General features: G+C 30.3%; 1 protein-coding gene across 2 annotated transcripts in view; it reads right to left on the bottom strand.

The window, feature by feature from the left end:
* The window catches only part of LOC142322348 (uncharacterized), a 175015-nt gene that overhangs the window by 9443 nt on the left and 146387 nt on the right, over window positions 1-19185 (bottom strand). For both annotated transcript variants that reach the window (XM_075361324.1, XM_075361325.1), the window contains exons 2-3: window positions 10769-11024; window positions 1350-1565 (exon numbers count right to left, since the gene is read on the bottom strand). In XM_075361324.1, the coding sequence (XP_075217439.1) occupies window positions 1350-1565; window positions 10769-11023 (471 nt within the window). In that variant the 5' untranslated portion in view covers window position 11024. The remainder of the gene's footprint in view (window positions 1-1349; window positions 1566-10768; window positions 11025-19185) is intronic.

Below are 19185 nucleotides of genomic sequence, written 5' to 3'. Positions count from 1 at the left end.
ATAGTCATGATACCAAAGAAAGCAGGGGCAGATAAATGTGAAGAATACAGAACAATTAGTTTAACTAGTCATGCATCAAAAATCTTAACTAGAATTCTATACAGAAGAATTGAGAGGAGAGTGGAAGGAGTGTTAGGAGAAGACCAATTTGGTTTCAGGAAAAGTATAGGGACAAGGGAAGCAATTTTAGGCCTCAGATTAATAGTAGAAGGAAGATTAAAGAAAAACAAACCAACATACTTGGCGTTTATAGACCTAGAAAAGGCATTCGATAACGTAGACTGGAATATAATGTTCAGCATTTTAAAAAAATTAGGGTTCAAATACAGAGATAGAAGAACAATTGCTAAAATGTACAGGAACCAAACAGCAACAGTAACAATTGAAGAACATAAGAAAGAAGCCGTAATAAGAAAGGGAGTCCGACAAGGATGTTTCCTATCTCCGTTACTTTTTAATCTTTACATGGAACTAGCAGTTAATGATGTTAAAGAACAATTTGGATTCGGAGTAACAGTACAAGGTGAAAAGATAAAGATGCTACGATTTGCTGATGATATAGTAATTCTAGCCGAGAGTAAAAAGGATTTAGAAGAAACAATGAACGCCATAAATGAAGTCCTACGCAAGAACTATCGCATGAAAATAAACAAGAACAAAACAAAAGTAATGAAATGTAGTAGAAATAACAAAGATGGACCGCTGAATGTGAAAATAGGAGGAGAAAAGATTACGGAGGTAGAAGAATTTTGTTATTTGGGAAGTAGAATTACTAAAGATGGACGAAGCAGGAGCGATATAAAATGCCGAATAGCACAAGCTAAACGAGCCTTCAGTAAAAAATATAATTTGTTTACATCAAAAATTAATTTAAATGTCAGGAAAAGATTTTTGAAAGTGTATGTTTGGAGTGTCGCTTTATATGGAAGTGAAACTTGGACAATCGGAGTATCTGAGAAGAAAAGATTAGAAGCTTTTGAAATGTGGTGCTATAGGAGAATGTTAAAAACCAGATGGGTGGATAAAGTGACAAATGAAGAGGTATTGCGGCAAATAGATGAAGAAAGAAGCATTTGGAAAAATATAGTTAAAAGAAGAGACAGACTTATAGGCCACATACTAAGGCATCCTTGAATAGTCGCTTTAATATTGGAAGGACAGGTAGAAGGAAAAAAAATTGTGTAGGCAGGCCACGTTTGGAATATGTAAAACAAATTGTTAGGGATGTAGGATGTAGAGGGTATACTGAAATGAAACGACTAGCACTAGATAGGGAATCTTGGAGAGCTGCATCAAACCAGTCAAATGACTGAAGACAAAAAAAAAAAAAAATATTGTAAACTAATTACCTCAAATGAATTATTTTCTATATGTTGTATCTTGTTGTGAGATAAATCAAGTCTATCTAATGAAGTAAGAACAGATAGTGCATTAGTTGGAACATTTTCTAAGATATTATTAGGTAATCCAAGCGCTTGAAGAGGTGTAGAAATGCCTGTGAAAACATCACTCATTACTTGACGAATTTCTCCAGATGATACGACTAGTCCATGAAGTGGCACTCCCTGAAAAAAATGAAAAAAGGGGTGTGGTTGTTAGTTCAATTTGAAAACTATATTACAAATTTCAAATAAACTATTCAAGGTTTTATAAATAATTGTCATTAAACATGAATCTGTGCAAAATTAATTATAGGATTCAATTCAGAATGACTGCATCTTCACTAAAGAACTAGGAACAAGGCCAACTGTTGAAACTACCACTTAAATGATACTAAAATTTTATCTTCTTTTTGCATAAGTAAGTTAACACAATCTTTTATTAGAAATAATCTATCAATTGGAATGATATTCAATAATTTTATAATTAATGGAAATTATTATTGGCTACAGTAATATTAAAAATAGAATGAAGGTTATATGTACAGTGATTTATACTAAACAAAAATATTTAAAAAATAAAGTACTATAATAGGCTTCATTAATTTAAATAAGTAGATTAATTCTGTGGGAAAATTTTGCATAGTTTTAGTAACAAAATCTTGGCAACAGTCAGCATTATTATCAATTATTAACAGATTTAAAGGTTATCAGTTTTCTGCACAGTACAGTTACTTGGTTACTCAATCTCAACTGTCGATACTTTATTGTAACTGTCAGTAAATACCACTAAATATAATTTGATTTTTTGAAAGCATCCCTAATGTATTTGTATTTTCCAATCCTTGCCCTTTTATGGTCTTTTTATTATTTTTATATCTTTTTGGCGATTATAAAAATTTATCTGCATACTCAATTCATGGGATGTTACTATTAGTATCGCCATGGAATCACATAATGGTTTCCTTGCTACTTTATCTTCTATCTAATGCCTCTTCACTTTTCTACCAGTTGTATCATGTAAGTCTTATTCATTTGTATTAATTAATTATCAGTTATAAAAATTCAGCACCATTTTGCTAACTTATCTGTAGTTTTAATAAATTTAGAATCATAAATATGATTTTATATAATAAGTGTTGTGCCCAAAGGCAGGTTTTCACATGGCCACCCTCCATTCTGCTCGATACTGAGCCATCCATTTCATTTTGTAGTAACTTTCTTCCCTTTTTCTACCATTTTCATTCATCTCCAACCTCTTGCTTTCCTTCCCATTACAAATCCCTTCAATGCCGTCACCAACAGGCAGTCACATCTAAGCCAATGTCCCAACCAACTGCATTTTCTTCTTTTTATTATTTTGATAATCGCCCTCTTTTCTCCCACTATACGAAGCACCTCCTCATTCCGAACTCTCTCCATCCAGCTGATCTTTTCCATCCTCCTCCAAACCCACATTTCAAAGGCCTCCTTTATTATATTATATTATCTTTATTATAAATCATTTATTTTTACTTTATTTATTCAGTATGAAGTTTGATATGTGTATGTTAATAAAAGAAAAATGAGGGTGCCTAATTTCTATTGAGTGGTCTGTAGAAGGTTTATGAGAACAGCTCTTGACTATATGTATATATTTAAATAAAATTCTCTTTTTCAGCCTTACTTTTTTTGACACATTTTCATGGGACTTACTGTCTTCAGATGCATCTTATTTATTAAAAAGATTTATATGTTAAAAAATAAATATGTTTTTTTATTTTTTTAAACTTTTAGAATACATATAAACTTATTACCCATTTGAAAAATAGCAATAAGAGATCATATTGAAAGAAAAAATAAGATAATGAGAAGTGAGAAACATTTAAATACATAAATTTAATTTTTGTAGCAGAAAAATTTACACAGCACAGCAAATAAAATCTTAGATCATTGCATACATTCTTGTATAATATATATTGTGATTCATATCAATTATGAGCTAAGGATTTATTCTTGGAATTCTAAGGATTTATCCTTAGAAAATGGGATGATTCTGTAGACATCACTGCATAGTGTCTGATGTTGCATTAAATGTTTTGTCAGAATGTCCAGTCGATTAAAGGCTCTCTCATGTAAGTAAGTTTATGATGAATAATATAACAAAAATTTTAAAAACCTTGCAAAAGAAATGGTGGAATATTGTATTGTCACTCAACCTTAGTAACTGTGCAGAATTTCATCAATTGGCAATGTCAGGAAGTATGTTAAATTAAGGATGCAAGATTTGAGGACAAACATGAAAAAAAAACTGTAAAAAAATGGGGAAAAAAAACATTATGAGTTAAAATAAAGCAAGTAAAAAGCAGAAAAAATATATGGTACAATAATAGGGCTGTAGAAAATGGAATGATGAAGGTATGGCAAGAAAAGAAAGACATTGTTCATGTTGGTGAGACTATATGAGGCGTTGATAGACCATGGGAAATTCATCATCAGTTACAGAAGATCCGAATTGTTGATTTACTTCAAATTTTTTATGTGTAGAATGTGAAGATGATAATGCCTATCATTCCATTTTTTTCTACACTCATAAGTGGAAGAAGTACAGAGAGATTGCATTTGCATATGCCCACAGAAAATGTATGTGGTTAGATACAATTTCAATAAATGTATTCAAAATTTGGTCTTATGTCATAGATTGACTGTTGAAAGCACATTCTGCGGGCACAGATATTGTAGGGCACATCTGTAAGCAAACAGTTGAACTGATGATTGTTGGTTTGTTGCAGAATTCTTTATGACTATTCATACTCTCATAGTATTGGATGTAATATGGTTGTCAGAAAGTAATGGATTTTTTATTTTGTTTCTGTTTTTGCAGGTATCAATTAGAAATCATGCGGACACTCTTACTGGTATCATTCCTTTCACATGGCAGTGTATTTTTTGCAATGTTCCTGATTATAGATTGAGGATTTACCTATGTCTGCAATTTTTCTACAACATTTCTTGACGTGAGCAAATTTTTGAAAAATTAAGTTATTCATTTCTTAAATCTATAAGTTTCTAGATCTTCCTATTGCTTTTATTTAGCTCCTTTGTTGATGATGATCGAGGCAATTTCATAGTGTTGTTGATGGTACCTGATTTGAGTTGTTTTATATATGTGGTTTATTACTAGCATATTTGTCCATTTAGTATGTATTTTTTTCTAATATAATATGTTTGTAAATTTGCTATTGCACAGACATATTGGACCCAACTTAAAATGGGCTATGTGTGAAATTTACATACATATCATATTTCTAAGGTGATTAAAAAACTTAAGTTTTTTTTAGAATATTTAAGCTCAATCTTATATTTATTGAGTCATAAAAGTTAAATTTTTAACCTGAGTTATTATATTTACTGGTGTGTATGTGTGTGTTTTTTTTTTGAAGGTGCAATACATATGAAAAAGTTGCATTGTGTTTTGGATATATCTTATAAGTTTTGGGGAATTTATTGTACATTATGAAAGCTTATTTCTTGTCTAGTCAGAATGGAGTCAAATTTAACATTTCGAAGGGCCATCATCTAAACATACATACAGAAAAAATGTATGCTACAGAATTTTTTATACGTGTATATAAAACCTGCAAGGAATGAGAGTTCCTTCATTATTTTTTTTATTTTATGAAGTAATAATACATTTTTAAAAACAAAACGAATGCTCATTATTATGATTACTACAAACAGAGCAAGTACACTTGTTGAAGCCTGTAGAACTACGAGTATATAAGTTTGATCATAAGCCACCTTATCTCAGTTGAAAAGTAATGGAGAAATTATCACCTGATTTATGTGACCAAGGTAATATGAAAGTTTTTATAAGAAAGTGGTATTTATTCAAAAAATGTTTCTAGTCCAATAAAAATTTCTTTTCCTGCCTAAATATTATTAAGTAGTTTTGATTATTGTAGATTTATGATCCTTAACTTCTGATTCACTTTGTACTGATTTCTTAGTTACCAGGAAAATATTATTACAAAGTAATTTTACGTTTGAATTCTGCATTGATATGTAAATTGGGATATAATTTGTTACTGTTGAGACAAATTATTGCAATATGACTTTCTTCATACACATCATCATGTATAGGTTTGTAAACATTTCTTTATATTTTTTATCATGAATAATTTTATTTAGTCTTTTTTTTTTTAAAGAAAACATTTAAAAATTTTATTTATAAATACTTTTTTCAAATAACAATACACATATTTTATCTGAAAAATTATTTTTTGAAATCAAAATTTTTTTATGTACCATAAAAAATCTGAATCCACGTTATATGCATAATATTTTCTTATTTAAAATATTTACTTGCATTCCTGTCATTAATAGTCTTGCATGGTTTGTATTATTGGTAACGTACTATGAGAAATAGAGATTTGTTTGATGAAAATAAATAATATTTAGCTTTAAAATAAAATTTAAAAATCTGTTAATATAATTAAAATAATTATGTTTATTTTATTTACTTATAACAGATGTTTACAAAAGTTTAAATTCCCGGAATACAAGCGTTCTCATTTTTAGAAACACGATAACCATATTAAAATGATTACTTAATTAAAATTTAATTATTCAATCTTTTTTTAACAAAAAAAGTACATTTAATGATGAGTTGTATTCTTTATTTTTGGTAGAATATATTATTTTCTTTAATTTCAAATAAGGAGCAGGTTCTGGATTGTATAGGCATTTTTATTAATGTGTCAGCCTACTCTTCACCAATCAATTTGGCGATTTGGATGATTTTTTTTTAGGTTAAATTTTCATAATATGATATCGTTGGTATTTTATATATAACATATAAATATTGAAAGTTCAGCATACCAACAATTATAAAATGTTTAAATATATTCTAACGCTTTCGGACTTTCATCCATCCTCAGGAATATCCGTATAGTTAAGTATAAAAATTATATAACTATTCAGTTAAAATAACAGAATAAAATGAAATAATAAAATATAATAAACCAAAATTTTATATACATAACCATTGATTGTCATTGTATTAAAACTATAGTGAGTTGTACATTAAAGTAAAAGCATGTTCTGTCAGTAAAAGAATCTCAGTTGTTATGGTAATTTGAAATGAAAACAGTTTGGCAAATCTAATAAATAAAATATATATAAAAGAAAAATAAAAGTAACAAATTGAATGTAATATAAATTATGGAAAATTTAATAAAATATTTAAATCATTTGAATTGAAAACAGCATATACTTGGATAACTAATAACAAAATAATAAATTATATAAATAACAAAGATCCTTCTAAAACAAAACAACCTAAGAACAAATATAATCTAGACAAACAAGGAGTATATAGCTTAAAGTGCGAAAACTGATTTAAAATATATTGGCATGATTAACAGATAATTTTCAGTTAGAATCAAAGAACATATTGACTGTATAAAGAAAATAAAGACCGTTCTAATTTCGTCAAACATATTTTGGAATACAAACATAATTATAATCCAAACAATTTTATTGATCTCTATAATACACTGATTTTTATAAAAGTAATATCTTAGGCATCAAACCAGTCAAATGACTGAAGACAAAAAAAAAAAATCTTAGAGAAATTTCACATTTATTTAAACAATAACAGATTGATGCTCGAGCAAACTAAATTCGATAAACAGTTTACTATTTAAAAAAATTATAAACAATAATTAATGATTATTAGGTCGGCCAAACTGTCTTCATTTCAAATTACTATAACAATTGAGATTCTTCTACTGACAGTACATGTTTTTACTTTAACGTACAACTTACTATACTTTTAATATAATGACAATCAATTGTTATGTATATAAAATTTTGGATTTATTTTTGTTTACATTTTATTCTGTTTTATACTATTTTAAGTGAATAGTTGTAAAATTTTTATACTTAATTATATGGATATTCCTGAGGATGGATGAAAATCCGAAAGTGTTGTAATATATTTAAACATTTTATACTCGTAATTGTTGGTAAGCTGAACTTCCATTATTTATAGATTTTCTTTTTGTTTTGTAAAGTTACTCTGGTGTTCCATATATAAGAGTTTTACATCAAATTAAGCAGAGAAGTTTTTAAAAGAGAAATCACATTATCGACAAAAATAAGAGATCTCTTTTTTGTCACCTTTGTCACTGTTTAGTGTTGGATTTAGTACTTTTTTGGAATTTCACAACCAAATTTTTCAGCTCTTTTTCACGAATCATTATACTTTAGCGTATTTTTTTATTGTACATAATGTGTATATTTAAGGTTAATTAGACGATGTTAGCGTGCATAGGTTATGTTTGGTTAGATTATATTGATATAATCCTCCTCATCTGACTCAACTCAAATGAGGAGGCGAGGCTCTCCGAAAATAACATGCGGACCATCCAGCAGAACACAGAAGACCAGCGAAAATCTCAAGAAGTGAGGTGCAGGATACCAGACTGGAGAGCGAAAGGAGGACAGACAGCCCTCTGCAGAGCTGGCGTTCGTTAGTGCTTTGATGGAGGGCGACAGTGATGATGCACAGGGACTCTCTGAACACACTGAGCTCGAAGGCACCTCCTGGGGCAGACTAATCCTTAAATGAGGTTTCCGGCCTCGGAGAGGGAGCTGGTGATGTGGAGGTTTAGTCGGTAGGGCGCAGGTTACATACGCCGTAACATTTGCGGAACTTGTTACCGAGCCCGACACCTTGTCCGTAAGTGGGATTACTCTCCTAACCAGAGGAAAAAAAAGACTATATTATATACGTACGATTTGTGTACGGTTCCGTTTACTGATGAATCGTACGTATGAAAACATAACTTACTCTCGCTTCGCTCGCTAACCACGTATTTTTTCTTTTTCCTGTTTAGCCTCCGGTAATTACCGTTCAAATAATACTTCAGAGGATGAATGAGGATGATATGTTGAATGAGTGTAAATGAAGTGTAGTCTTGTACAGTCTCAGTTTGACCATTCCTGAGATGTGTGGTTAAGTGAAACCCAACAACCAAAGAACACCGGTATCCACGATCTAGTATTCAAATCCGAGTAAAAATAATTGACTTTAGTACGTGAACGCTGGAACTCCTGACTTCCAAATCAGCTGATTTGGGAAGACGCGTTCATCACTAGACCAACCCGGTGGGTTTCGCTAATCACGTTTAATTAATATTAAATATACAAATTGTTATTTAATATATTAAATATACAAATTTAATTTAATATATTAAATATACAAATTGTTATTGTTGTTATGTTTGGCTTTATTTTTACAAAATAATATGTTAAATTACAATGATTCGTAAAAAAAGGTGAAAAAGTTTGGTTGTGAAATCCAAAAAAATACCGTGGATTGTCGTTATGTTAAAATAAATGTATGTATATGGATTGAAATAATATTTGTGTGTGTATATATATATATATATGTGTGTGTGTGTGTGTGTGTGTGTGTGTGTGTGTGTGTGTGTATGTGTGTGTGTGTTATTTTGATATTCATAGTTTCACTAGAAAATTCAAGATTAAACAAAAAAATTTAGGTTAATTATTAAGTAAGAAATAATACATATTTTCACGTATTCCGGAGAATATTCTTTCATGTTCTTTAGCTAGCTTTTTATAAGTTGACTGCAATATTTGTGACGTTTTTAAGGTACAGATTTCTTGCCTTTGGTATTTCTTCAAATGGCATTATATACGGGGGAGCGTTTTTGTAAGCTTATTTGTTTTTTTAAATTATAATCAATCCAAAAAATATAAATTTAAAAAGAAAAAAGAAAATTCTGGTATACTGAATTAAACCCAAACTAAAACAAAAATGTACTCTTAAAATTTTTCTCTTACAATTACGACATCCTTATAACCAGCCCAAAATTAAAGGTTAGAAATTATTGGTAGTTGTTTTTAATTTTGCATCGATTTCAAAAAGAGTAAATTAAAAATTAAAATAAAAAAGAATGTTTACTTTTCTAAGACAGTTTTTTAACTTTTTCATTATAAATCTCAAAATGTTTCTTTGGATAAGTTTCCAGAGAAACTTTTATTAATAATAAATGAATTATAATTTAAATACTTTTAAATTGTCTAATCCTATTCCTTTATTGTATAAATATTTAAATTTAAGTTAATCGTATTACTTTTCCGTCTAGCGAAGGGAAAATATTGTAATCGGTCCAGTTTGAGCATATGCGGTTTTCACCGGATCTTAAGGTTTTGAAACCTAAGGAACCAAAAAAACCGGATGGAAATTTTCCGGATGTTCGTATGTACACGCGCGCGCCTGTGTGTTCGGTGTCGCACTCTAAATCACATTATATCACCAGAACTACCGGACCGATTTTGACCAAACATTTTCAGAGTACTTCTATATATGAGGCATTGATGATGCCATTAAATTTGCAACTTAAAAGGTCAACGGGGTGAGGCTGTGTAGTAAGGTCACTCTCAGTATCTAGAGACTTCGCCTAATTAAGGTCTTATTTTACTTAAGCACACTTTTTAACTTAAAAAATAATATTTGCAAAATCACATTATCACCCCAAAAAATTCTCTAAACTAGTGGTTAAGTGGGTATACTGCGTCAGTAGTACCTACCTCCTGTCACCACAAGGAGCGCTAGCGTAGATCAGACGTGCTAATTTAAGTTGTGTATGTATGCGTGTGTAAGCCGCGTGACGGGAAAGTCCCACAACTGTACTGTCAGCTTTTTTTGTTAATATTTTCGTAATTCACGCTAATTGTTTTTTTTTTTTTTTTTTTTTTTTTTATTGTTATATACTCGTAGATATAATAAACTCATATTTTTATTCTGGAACAAAATTATACAAAAAGAACATTCCAGATTACTTTTTTTAAATATTTTTATTTGATATGCTATAAGTTTCAAAAGATTTTTTTGGTTTTTTTGGAGGGAGAAAAAAAGACGAGAAGAAAATTAATAATTTAATTTTCTTTAAATTATTACGTACACAGTATTACTTCTGTGATTAAGGTAAGTCGTTTAATAAATGAAGTTTGATGGTGCCTTTCTTAAGATAAAAGGGTACAAACAAATGTAATTCACAATCACATTACCCTTCTTCCGATGTAGTCGGGTATTAATACTAAAACAGTCTATTTATTAATAAAAATGGATAACATCATTCATATATTATTAAAATTTTATTCGGTTATAACCGAATTCTTTAAAACCGAGATTATCTGAAAAAAAAATGTCATACGGTGTACATCAACATCCATCATTCTTTTTATCTTATTTCTAATAATATATCTTCTAAAAATGTAAAATCATATTATCGAGTAATTCAGATAGGTTATAAGTATGAATAATCACAAGTAAAGGATATTATTAATACAGATTTATTAATAAAATATAATAATACCTTTAATAATGGTCCAGATAATACTGATATATTTTGAACTGTACAATCTAACAAAGAAACAGACGCAGATGGGGGTAAACCTCTTAGTCGTTCCGCTACCGTATCAAGAGCTGACCTATCTCCTGTACAACGCAGTGTGTGAGGCAGGTCACAGGAACAAGACACAGGACCTGTTTCAGGACATTTCCATTCTACACCGGCTTCTACTATAACCCCGGAAAGAAGTGCCGCCACCCACCCCCGCCACCACCACATCCTGAAACATAAATAAAAGAATTAAAACTAAATAGTACTGTACGTATAATAAACTATTGCAACTTAAACACACGCGCGCGCGGGCATAAATAAAGAATAATGAAAATAGCCTAATTCAATGCGTTTCACAGGCCAAATACAATTCAAATTTAATGATTTTATAAGCATATTTACTGAATGTGTCGTAAAATTCCTTCCCAACTTTAGATGACTATACCCTTCATTAAATTCCTTTGATTATTCCTCTGTCTATTCCTAATATAAATTTGGGTTCGGAAACGCTTTGTTTAGTTAGGTCTAACGAAGATTTGTACCCTGATATCTGATCCTGCAGTAAAATGAAAGTATACTGAAGTTCTTGGAATCATCAACTGCTTGACAATTGATTTACGGATATGTTTTTTACCTAAACATAAAATACAAACCGGAAATCAAAATTTACTCTCCGGTTTATTCTGATAAAATAGTAGAAAATTCCATAAATTGGAGCATAAAATATGCTTTTTTAGGCCTTGCATAAATTTAAAAGCCGTGTATTTATAATTAATAAATTTAAAACAAAATTTCTGGAGAAGTTAGCGTGGAAAAATTGAGTAAACAGAATTAACTGCAAACAAATTGATATTTAAGAAATTCGATTTATATTTAAAACAAAATAGACTAACTTGGCTGAAAACTCTTATAATTTTAAAGTAAACAAAACAAAAAAAATCTTCTTCACATTAGAGAAAAATTGTTGAAACAATATAAAGTATTCGCACTCTGTTATTTATCTACAGTTTAAAATAATTATTTTTGTTTACAGGTTGGTTAAATTAAGACTAAACAGATATCTGTAAAGAAAACTGTTAATTTTATTTTATATATATATATATATATATATATATATATATATATAAAGCTAGCAATCCCGTCGCGGCTTCGCCCCCGCTATATCGTTACGTATGATTAACTGTGTGTCGACCAATATTTTGTTGTTTTGCTCAAACATGAGCCAAATCGGAGCGTAAATACAATTTTTCGAAATATCTCGATCCCAGCGTCACCTAGCGGATCCAAACTAATTCAGAAACCTTCGGGGGCGTGCGCACAACAACTCACAAACTTTTAATAAGATCTTATCTTAGTTATGCAAGTATGTTAAATACGTTTTTTTTTTTTTTACACTATTCACTAATGCACTTTTTCACAGAACGTTTTCTGACCACTTAAAAAACAGTGTCAGTACTTAGATACTTTTGCCTGCGAGATCTTCAGGTTTTTTCTTTTTGCTTAGGTACTTTTGTGCTTACGAGATCTTCCGGACGAATTTAAAAAATGTAAAATTTTATAATATGTGTCTTGTCCGCACGGGTAATATTCTATCTTCTATATATATAAAGATTAACAGTTTTTTATCAAATACCAAGTAATGTGATATTAAAAATCGTATTTTATTAATAACATTATAAATAGAAAACATTAAGACGATAAAAAGTTCTATTTTCAATTAGAAGTAAAATAAAGCTAATCGTTTTAAAACAAAATTAATAGGCGTTTACAGTTATACGTAATGGTGATTTCAGAATAAATCTATCCACCGTAAAAAAAATGTTAACTTGTTAATATAACAAGGAAATAAAGGAAGAAAGAAATTATTCTGATAAAAAATTAAGCAGTTTTCTATAATACTGCAAGCTAAATTAATAAAACAAGCTAAATTAATACCACAATAGAGATGGCTAAGTTTTTGTTTATAGTCTTGATTTTAAAAGCTTTTATTGGTAAGCAAATTATCGACTTCATAATCGTTTATAAAATAGTTTCAATTTTCTTAAAATATGAATAAGTGCTGTGTAATTTAGAGGCCCAAACGGAAGACTACAGAGAGAAGAGAGAACTAGTAAATAATTGTAATAAATAGGACCGTAAAAAAGAGGAAATTAATTGATAAAGTGCTTGATTAAAGAGAAAAAAAGATTGATAATAATCCTAGAGCAGATTTTATATTACAATTTGAATTTTACTGAACAATATATATATATATATATATTATATATTTATATAAATAAGATTTAAATTTGCATTATTTATTTATATATATACTAGCTCTACTCGCCACGCTTCGCTGTGGCACATTGTGGTTGCATGGATGAGAAATGAGAAACAAAACAAAGCATATGTTTCATAGAAGTTTAATTTTGCAATACTTGTGGATATACAAAATTTTTTGTTTTTCCTCTGTCTGCGTAGATATAAAGGCTAACTGGTTTGCCGACTCGGGAACACTCAACATTGCCCATGTGAGAAGCAATCCGCATCTAAATCTAAACCACACAATTCTAAAGATTGACCTTGAGCTTTATTGATTGTGATTGCAAATGCCAATCGAATTGGGAATTGCAATTTTTTAAATTAAAATGGTGTATCGGTCGGGATTATGGGTATTCGAGGAATCTTCACCTTTGAAAGGCCCCGTTAAAATCGTTGCTTCCACTACGTTATTCATCAATTTCTTAACTGCAAGTCGCGTGCCGTTGCAGAGTTTTGGCTGATTAATATTCCGCAACAAGATAATTGTCATTTTTTGATCGAGCCGTTGCTAGAATCAATCTAATGAGGAATGTTTTCCCAGTTCCTCCTGGCGCATCCAAGAAGAAGGTCCCCCTAACTCTGTCATTTATCAATTGCATTATGCGATCATAAATGCCTTTCTGTTCACGCGTTAATTTGGGAATGTTTGATTGGACATTTGACTGAAGATCACCAATGTTGTAACTCTGTTCACGGCGCAAATCCACTTCAAATGAAGCAATCGCAGCTCGGGTGGGTGCTGGCATTCCCAATTGACTAAGAACTTTATTTGCAATAGCTAAGCACTTGATAAATATCTTCAATATTTATCAATGCTTCGTTGTAAATGCCTTTTGTAAATTCCATGGTCATATTGGTATTTTCTAGGCGTACTCTATGCAAAATATCATCAGCCATATGCGATCGATATCTTTCCCATAACTCTGTGGGAGATGAAGGGAAGCAAGCGGTCAATATAACTGCGAATAATGCGCGAATTTGGTTTGGATATGCAGTGTTGCACGCGTCATTAATACATATATCCCACTGTTGGTCGTTTTCTAATAAATTCAGAGCTTGGTGAAAGGCGCAGCTCAATCACGACACGATCACACAAAAGTACCTCGATTAAAGTGAATATTTAATTCAGATTGTATAATAATCTGAAGGATACGTTTTTTTTGTTTTTTTTTTTTTGTTAATAAACAATGTAATTGGGAACAGGTATTGTTTCACATGTGACTGCGGTTGTCGTTAGTTAGTATGGCGAGTGTTCCCCTCGCTTCCGACACGGCAGATGGCGCGGTCACTGGTACACAGCTGACCGTTAAAAAAACTGTTATCTCACGGTTGTGGGTATGTGACTGATGCGAAAAATAGATAAAAACAATCTTTGATGCGGGTTATATATCGTGTTAAAATTTGAGCTCAATGGGTGCAGAACATTTCGAGCTTTTGAAGCGTACACAAACGAACTTAACATTTTTATATATAAAGATTTGTGAGCTGCGAAAAAATCCCTTAAGTCGTGCGAAAAAACACATCATTTTAACTGCTTACAAAAGCAGAGTAATGCTTACAAATTACAGAATAATCAAACGGCGTTGATTTCAGATCTTAATCAACTGCTAACGTAAGTAGAAGTTGTGCTGCTTCAGTGTACAACGTGATTCTCGAGTATGAATCTACTAATGAATTACGGTCTCCAAAGGAAACAAAACCCCGCAGGTCAATTGAGAAAAAGGTGAGATTTTGATAAAAACGCTATTCGTAAAATAATTACAAGAATTTGAATTATTTAGAAATAGTTTAGCGGTGTATTATGGCCTTAGAAAGAGAATTCGGTTATTGTCTTCGACAACGCTGCTTATCATTAAACGAAAAGAATTCCAGCCGTGTTTAGAAAAACAATGATATCAAAATGTGGCTTAGTTCAAAAGGAATAATTTTTGAAGAGGTTTAAGTTAATGTTCAATCAATGCAAAGGGTTTCTCGTATTAAAAGTAATTATAGTCCGTATAAAATTGGTTTGACACACAACGCCATATTGGTAAGTCGTGTTTTTATTCGGCTCCTAACGAATATGTTTGCCGGCCTCCGTGGCGCGAGTGGTAACGTCTCGGACTTTAATCCGGTGGTTCCGAGTTGGAATCCCGGTCAGGCATGGCATTTTCATACGCTATAAATCATTCATATCATCATCTGAAGCAATGCATAACAGGGGTTTCGGAGGTTAGAAAAAACAAAAAAAACGAATACTTAGTTGTGTGGTTTCAGTGTTATTATTTGTGAATTTTGTTCTTTGCTTTTACATAGAAAAGAACGCTAAATGACCAAAAAACGATTGTTTGGTCTTATATATGTAAAAAAATAACCTGACAAAGGATTTTTTGGTCATTATGTAGGGATATTATTTTCTGTGTATTTGGTTATTTCGACTTTTTTTGTTTTCATAGTTTTAAGTCTATCTGGGCTATAAGAAAGTTGGGTGTTTTAATTTATTTACTGTAAGTCATCCTTCTTGGTGGCTTTTCTTTTTGTTTTGGTGTGTTTTTTGTTTTTTTTTTAATAAAATACAGATGTTTTAGTTGTTAAAAATAATTCAAAGAAATTTGTTACTTAATCAGTTGTGATTTTGTTTACATTGGCAACGGCCATACAGGCTCTTTGTGATTGGTCGTTGTGTTTGACAGCAGCCATCTTGCATTGATCTGATTGGTTTTCCTTTGTTTACATTTCCATCTGATTTATTAGCTTCTTATTTATTAAAAAACTGTACAAATTAAAAATAGATAGATAGATTTATTAAAAATAGATGAAAACAATCTTTGATGCGGACTATATATCGTGCTAAAATTTTTTTTTATCATGTTTTTTTTTTTTAAATAAAAAACAGATGTTTTAGCTGTTAAATATAATTCAAAGAAATTTGGTCGTTTTGTTTGACAGCGGCCATCTTGGATTGATCTGATTGGGTTTCCTTTGTTTACATTTCCAAATTAAAAATAGATAGATAGATTTATTAAAAATAGATGAAAACAATCTTTGATGGGGGTTATATATCGTGCTAAAATTTGACCTCAATCGGTGCAGAACATTTTGAGTTTTTGAAGCCGTACACAAACGAACTTAACATTTTTATATATAGATAGATATACTGATATAAATGAGATTTAAATTTTAAATATGCATTATTTATTTACACTCACAATGGGAGAAAAATATAAGTAGTCTAAGCTTGATCTACATTAGTGCTCAAAGATTTTTATTTACAACTTACATCTTCCAGAATAAATAATAAATATATTGCAATGTTTTAAAAAATTAATTTCCATGTTGAAAGAATTATATTTTTTCAAGTAATTTGTCTTTTCAAAATTTACTAAAATTAATAAATACGATAAAATGAAATTTAAAATTAAAACCAATTTGGATCGATTTACCTTCTAATAAAAAAAACCTGAATGTTCATGTTTTTGCTGGTACCGATGCTCATTAAAATTCAAGAGCCTCTGGATGAATCTGAATGAGTTTTAGACGTTTATTTTATGGAAATTTTCTGATAGTTTTAAATGTAAATCGATACAAAAAAACTCCATTATTGACTGAGCAATAGAGCTTAAAAAGTGGGCATGTTATATTCTAAACTGTCATTTTTCGTGTATTAATATTTTGAGTTGCTGAGAATTCATATTTTGTAAAAGATAAATTCCCTTTTGATATATCTTTCATTTTAGTTTACATGATAGGATGTGTTTAGCAAAAAATATCAAGCTAATAGAAATTAAAGCAAACAGAATCGTGCGAAAACTTTCACAGAAACCTTTATGAAATGACAAACGGAGTTCTTCTGTCATCTTAAGTGGGTAGTTTCTTTGTCGACTTTTCGAAGAAAAGTACGGTATTGTCGGTGTGAGTGGAGGAGTTTAAAATAAATTCTCTTTATGTTTTGAAGTACGAGAAGTAGAAAATTGCCATTCACTTAGGTGGGGGTTTCCTTATATATTTATAAGCCTATGTATTAAACTTTGTGGCTCGAATATCTCCAAAACTACTTGATCAATTTCGTAAAAATCTGTATATGCTTAAATAATGAATCTGAAGTTGTGCATGTGAAAATTTGATAAGGATTGGTTGAGTTATTCTTGAGTTATGCTCAATTTAATGTCGAACAAATTTGAGCGAGACAGATTATAAGTATGGTTCGTTATGATGCTGAAAATTGGAACGTTGACGTTTCTTAATCTGTGGTACTATTGTTAAAAATATTAAACCAAATTTAAAAAAAAAAATATTAAAACCAAATTAAATTAAAGTTAGTCTTCTTGCGCAGAACTGCGTAAGATTTTTTTTTTCTTCTTTAATTTATACGCTGTGAATGAATTTAAGAAAGATCTTTCAGGGGATATGAGTTAAAATGAATACAATTTTAAAGATTTTTCATAAGAATTTTTTTTTTTTTTTACTTAAATAATAAAGAAATGTAGTGCTGGAGGATAGACAAGCTTATAAATAACAAAGCGGTCGGAGTTATTTTATAGCTTTTGTCACAAAAGAAATGTTAAAGAATCTTCTGGAAGCGTATCTCATTGAATGTTATGATTTTCTTAAAAGCATAGTAATCTAGAAATGAATAGTTTTTTTTTAGATATCTTTTACACGAGAAGGTATATTGCGGTAACTGGAGATTACTCCATACCCAAGTAACAAAAAAATTGGCCGATACTTTGCTTCTATTTCTCGTGCTAAAAATCTGAAAAATCGTAAATTACATTAATCATTCAAACCAGTCTGAGCTAATAATTCAAGCTGAAACTTTTTTTCCTGTTTAGCCTCCGGGAATCACCTTCAGGTGTTACTTCAGAGGATGAATCAGGGTGATATATATGAGTGTAAGTGAAGTGTAGTCTTGAACAGTCTCAGGTCGACAATTCCCAAGATGTGTGGTTAATTGAAACCCAACCACCAAAGAACAGCGGTATCCACGATCTAGTATTCAAATCCGTTCAAAAGTAACTGTCTTTTCTAGGATTTGAACGTTAGAACTCTTGACTTCGAAATCAGCTGATTTGGGAAGACGCGTGGGTGGGTTCAATCTGAAACCTGCGGCTGAAGAAGCAAAATATCCATCATAATCCAATTCCTTAGATAAATTTAGGTAATTATGTTTACAATTTAAAACTGACTCTGTATTATAATAATATTATCTTTAGTTAGCTATCAAATACATAACATTATGAAATTTTTATATACGAGTACATATACATTTTTATTTACACACACATATATATATGCAGAAGAAGAACTGTACAAAAGAAAGAGTGTGTGTGTGTGTGTGTGTGTGCGCGCGCGCGCGCGTAAATATTTTTTTCTTATATTTGAAACATTTATAAAATTAAAAGTTGATGTATAAATAGTTAAAAACTAAGAAACAAATCAAATGACGAAGGACCTAATACTGCGTCTGATTTGTGGATAGAAAACAATAGGGGAGGTTAATGAAGTATCTTCATAATATAGTCAGTCAGTCGATCATTATATATGTGCATTTTTTAAGTATAAAGAAACAATAGGGTTTTATGCAAACAAGCTTGCTCATCCAGTTCAGTTTAGGTGGCCCATGCATTATGCAAGCATTATAGGCAGTATATATAAAAGCACTAATTATTATTTCGAACAAATGTTTACATATTATATTATTCTTTCTGTAATTTCTATTATATTATTATTTTAAGAGAAAAAAACTAACGTTAATAATTTAAAAATCTTATTTGAAGCTTCGTAAAACTTATATATTTTTCAATAGCTCTATATAACGTAACATATGAACGTGTTAGTCAATAACTTGAATAAATATGTAGGATAAAATGTAAATCATAAATAAATTAATGCATGTAAGGGAAGGAAGAATTAGCAAAAGAAGAGCTTAACATGTAGTTAAGCCACGATCATAACAGAAAATTGGAAAGGTGAAATAAAATGAGAATTAGACTAGTAATGAATAAGGAAGTAGTTAATAAGAAGAAATTGTTACGATGCAGTAAAATGGAGTCGCACTTAAATGCTTAGTGTTACGTTTAGAGTCTAGTTTTATGTAAATATGAAACAAC

Source organism: Lycorma delicatula, chromosome 3, assembly GCF_047948215.1.
Source record: "Lycorma delicatula isolate Av1 chromosome 3, ASM4794821v1, whole genome shotgun sequence".
NCBI lineage: Eukaryota > Metazoa > Arthropoda > Insecta > Hemiptera > Fulgoridae > Lycorma > Lycorma delicatula.
The sequence above is the reverse complement of the archived record's forward strand: the minus strand, read 5'-3'. Positions and strand labels throughout refer to the sequence as shown.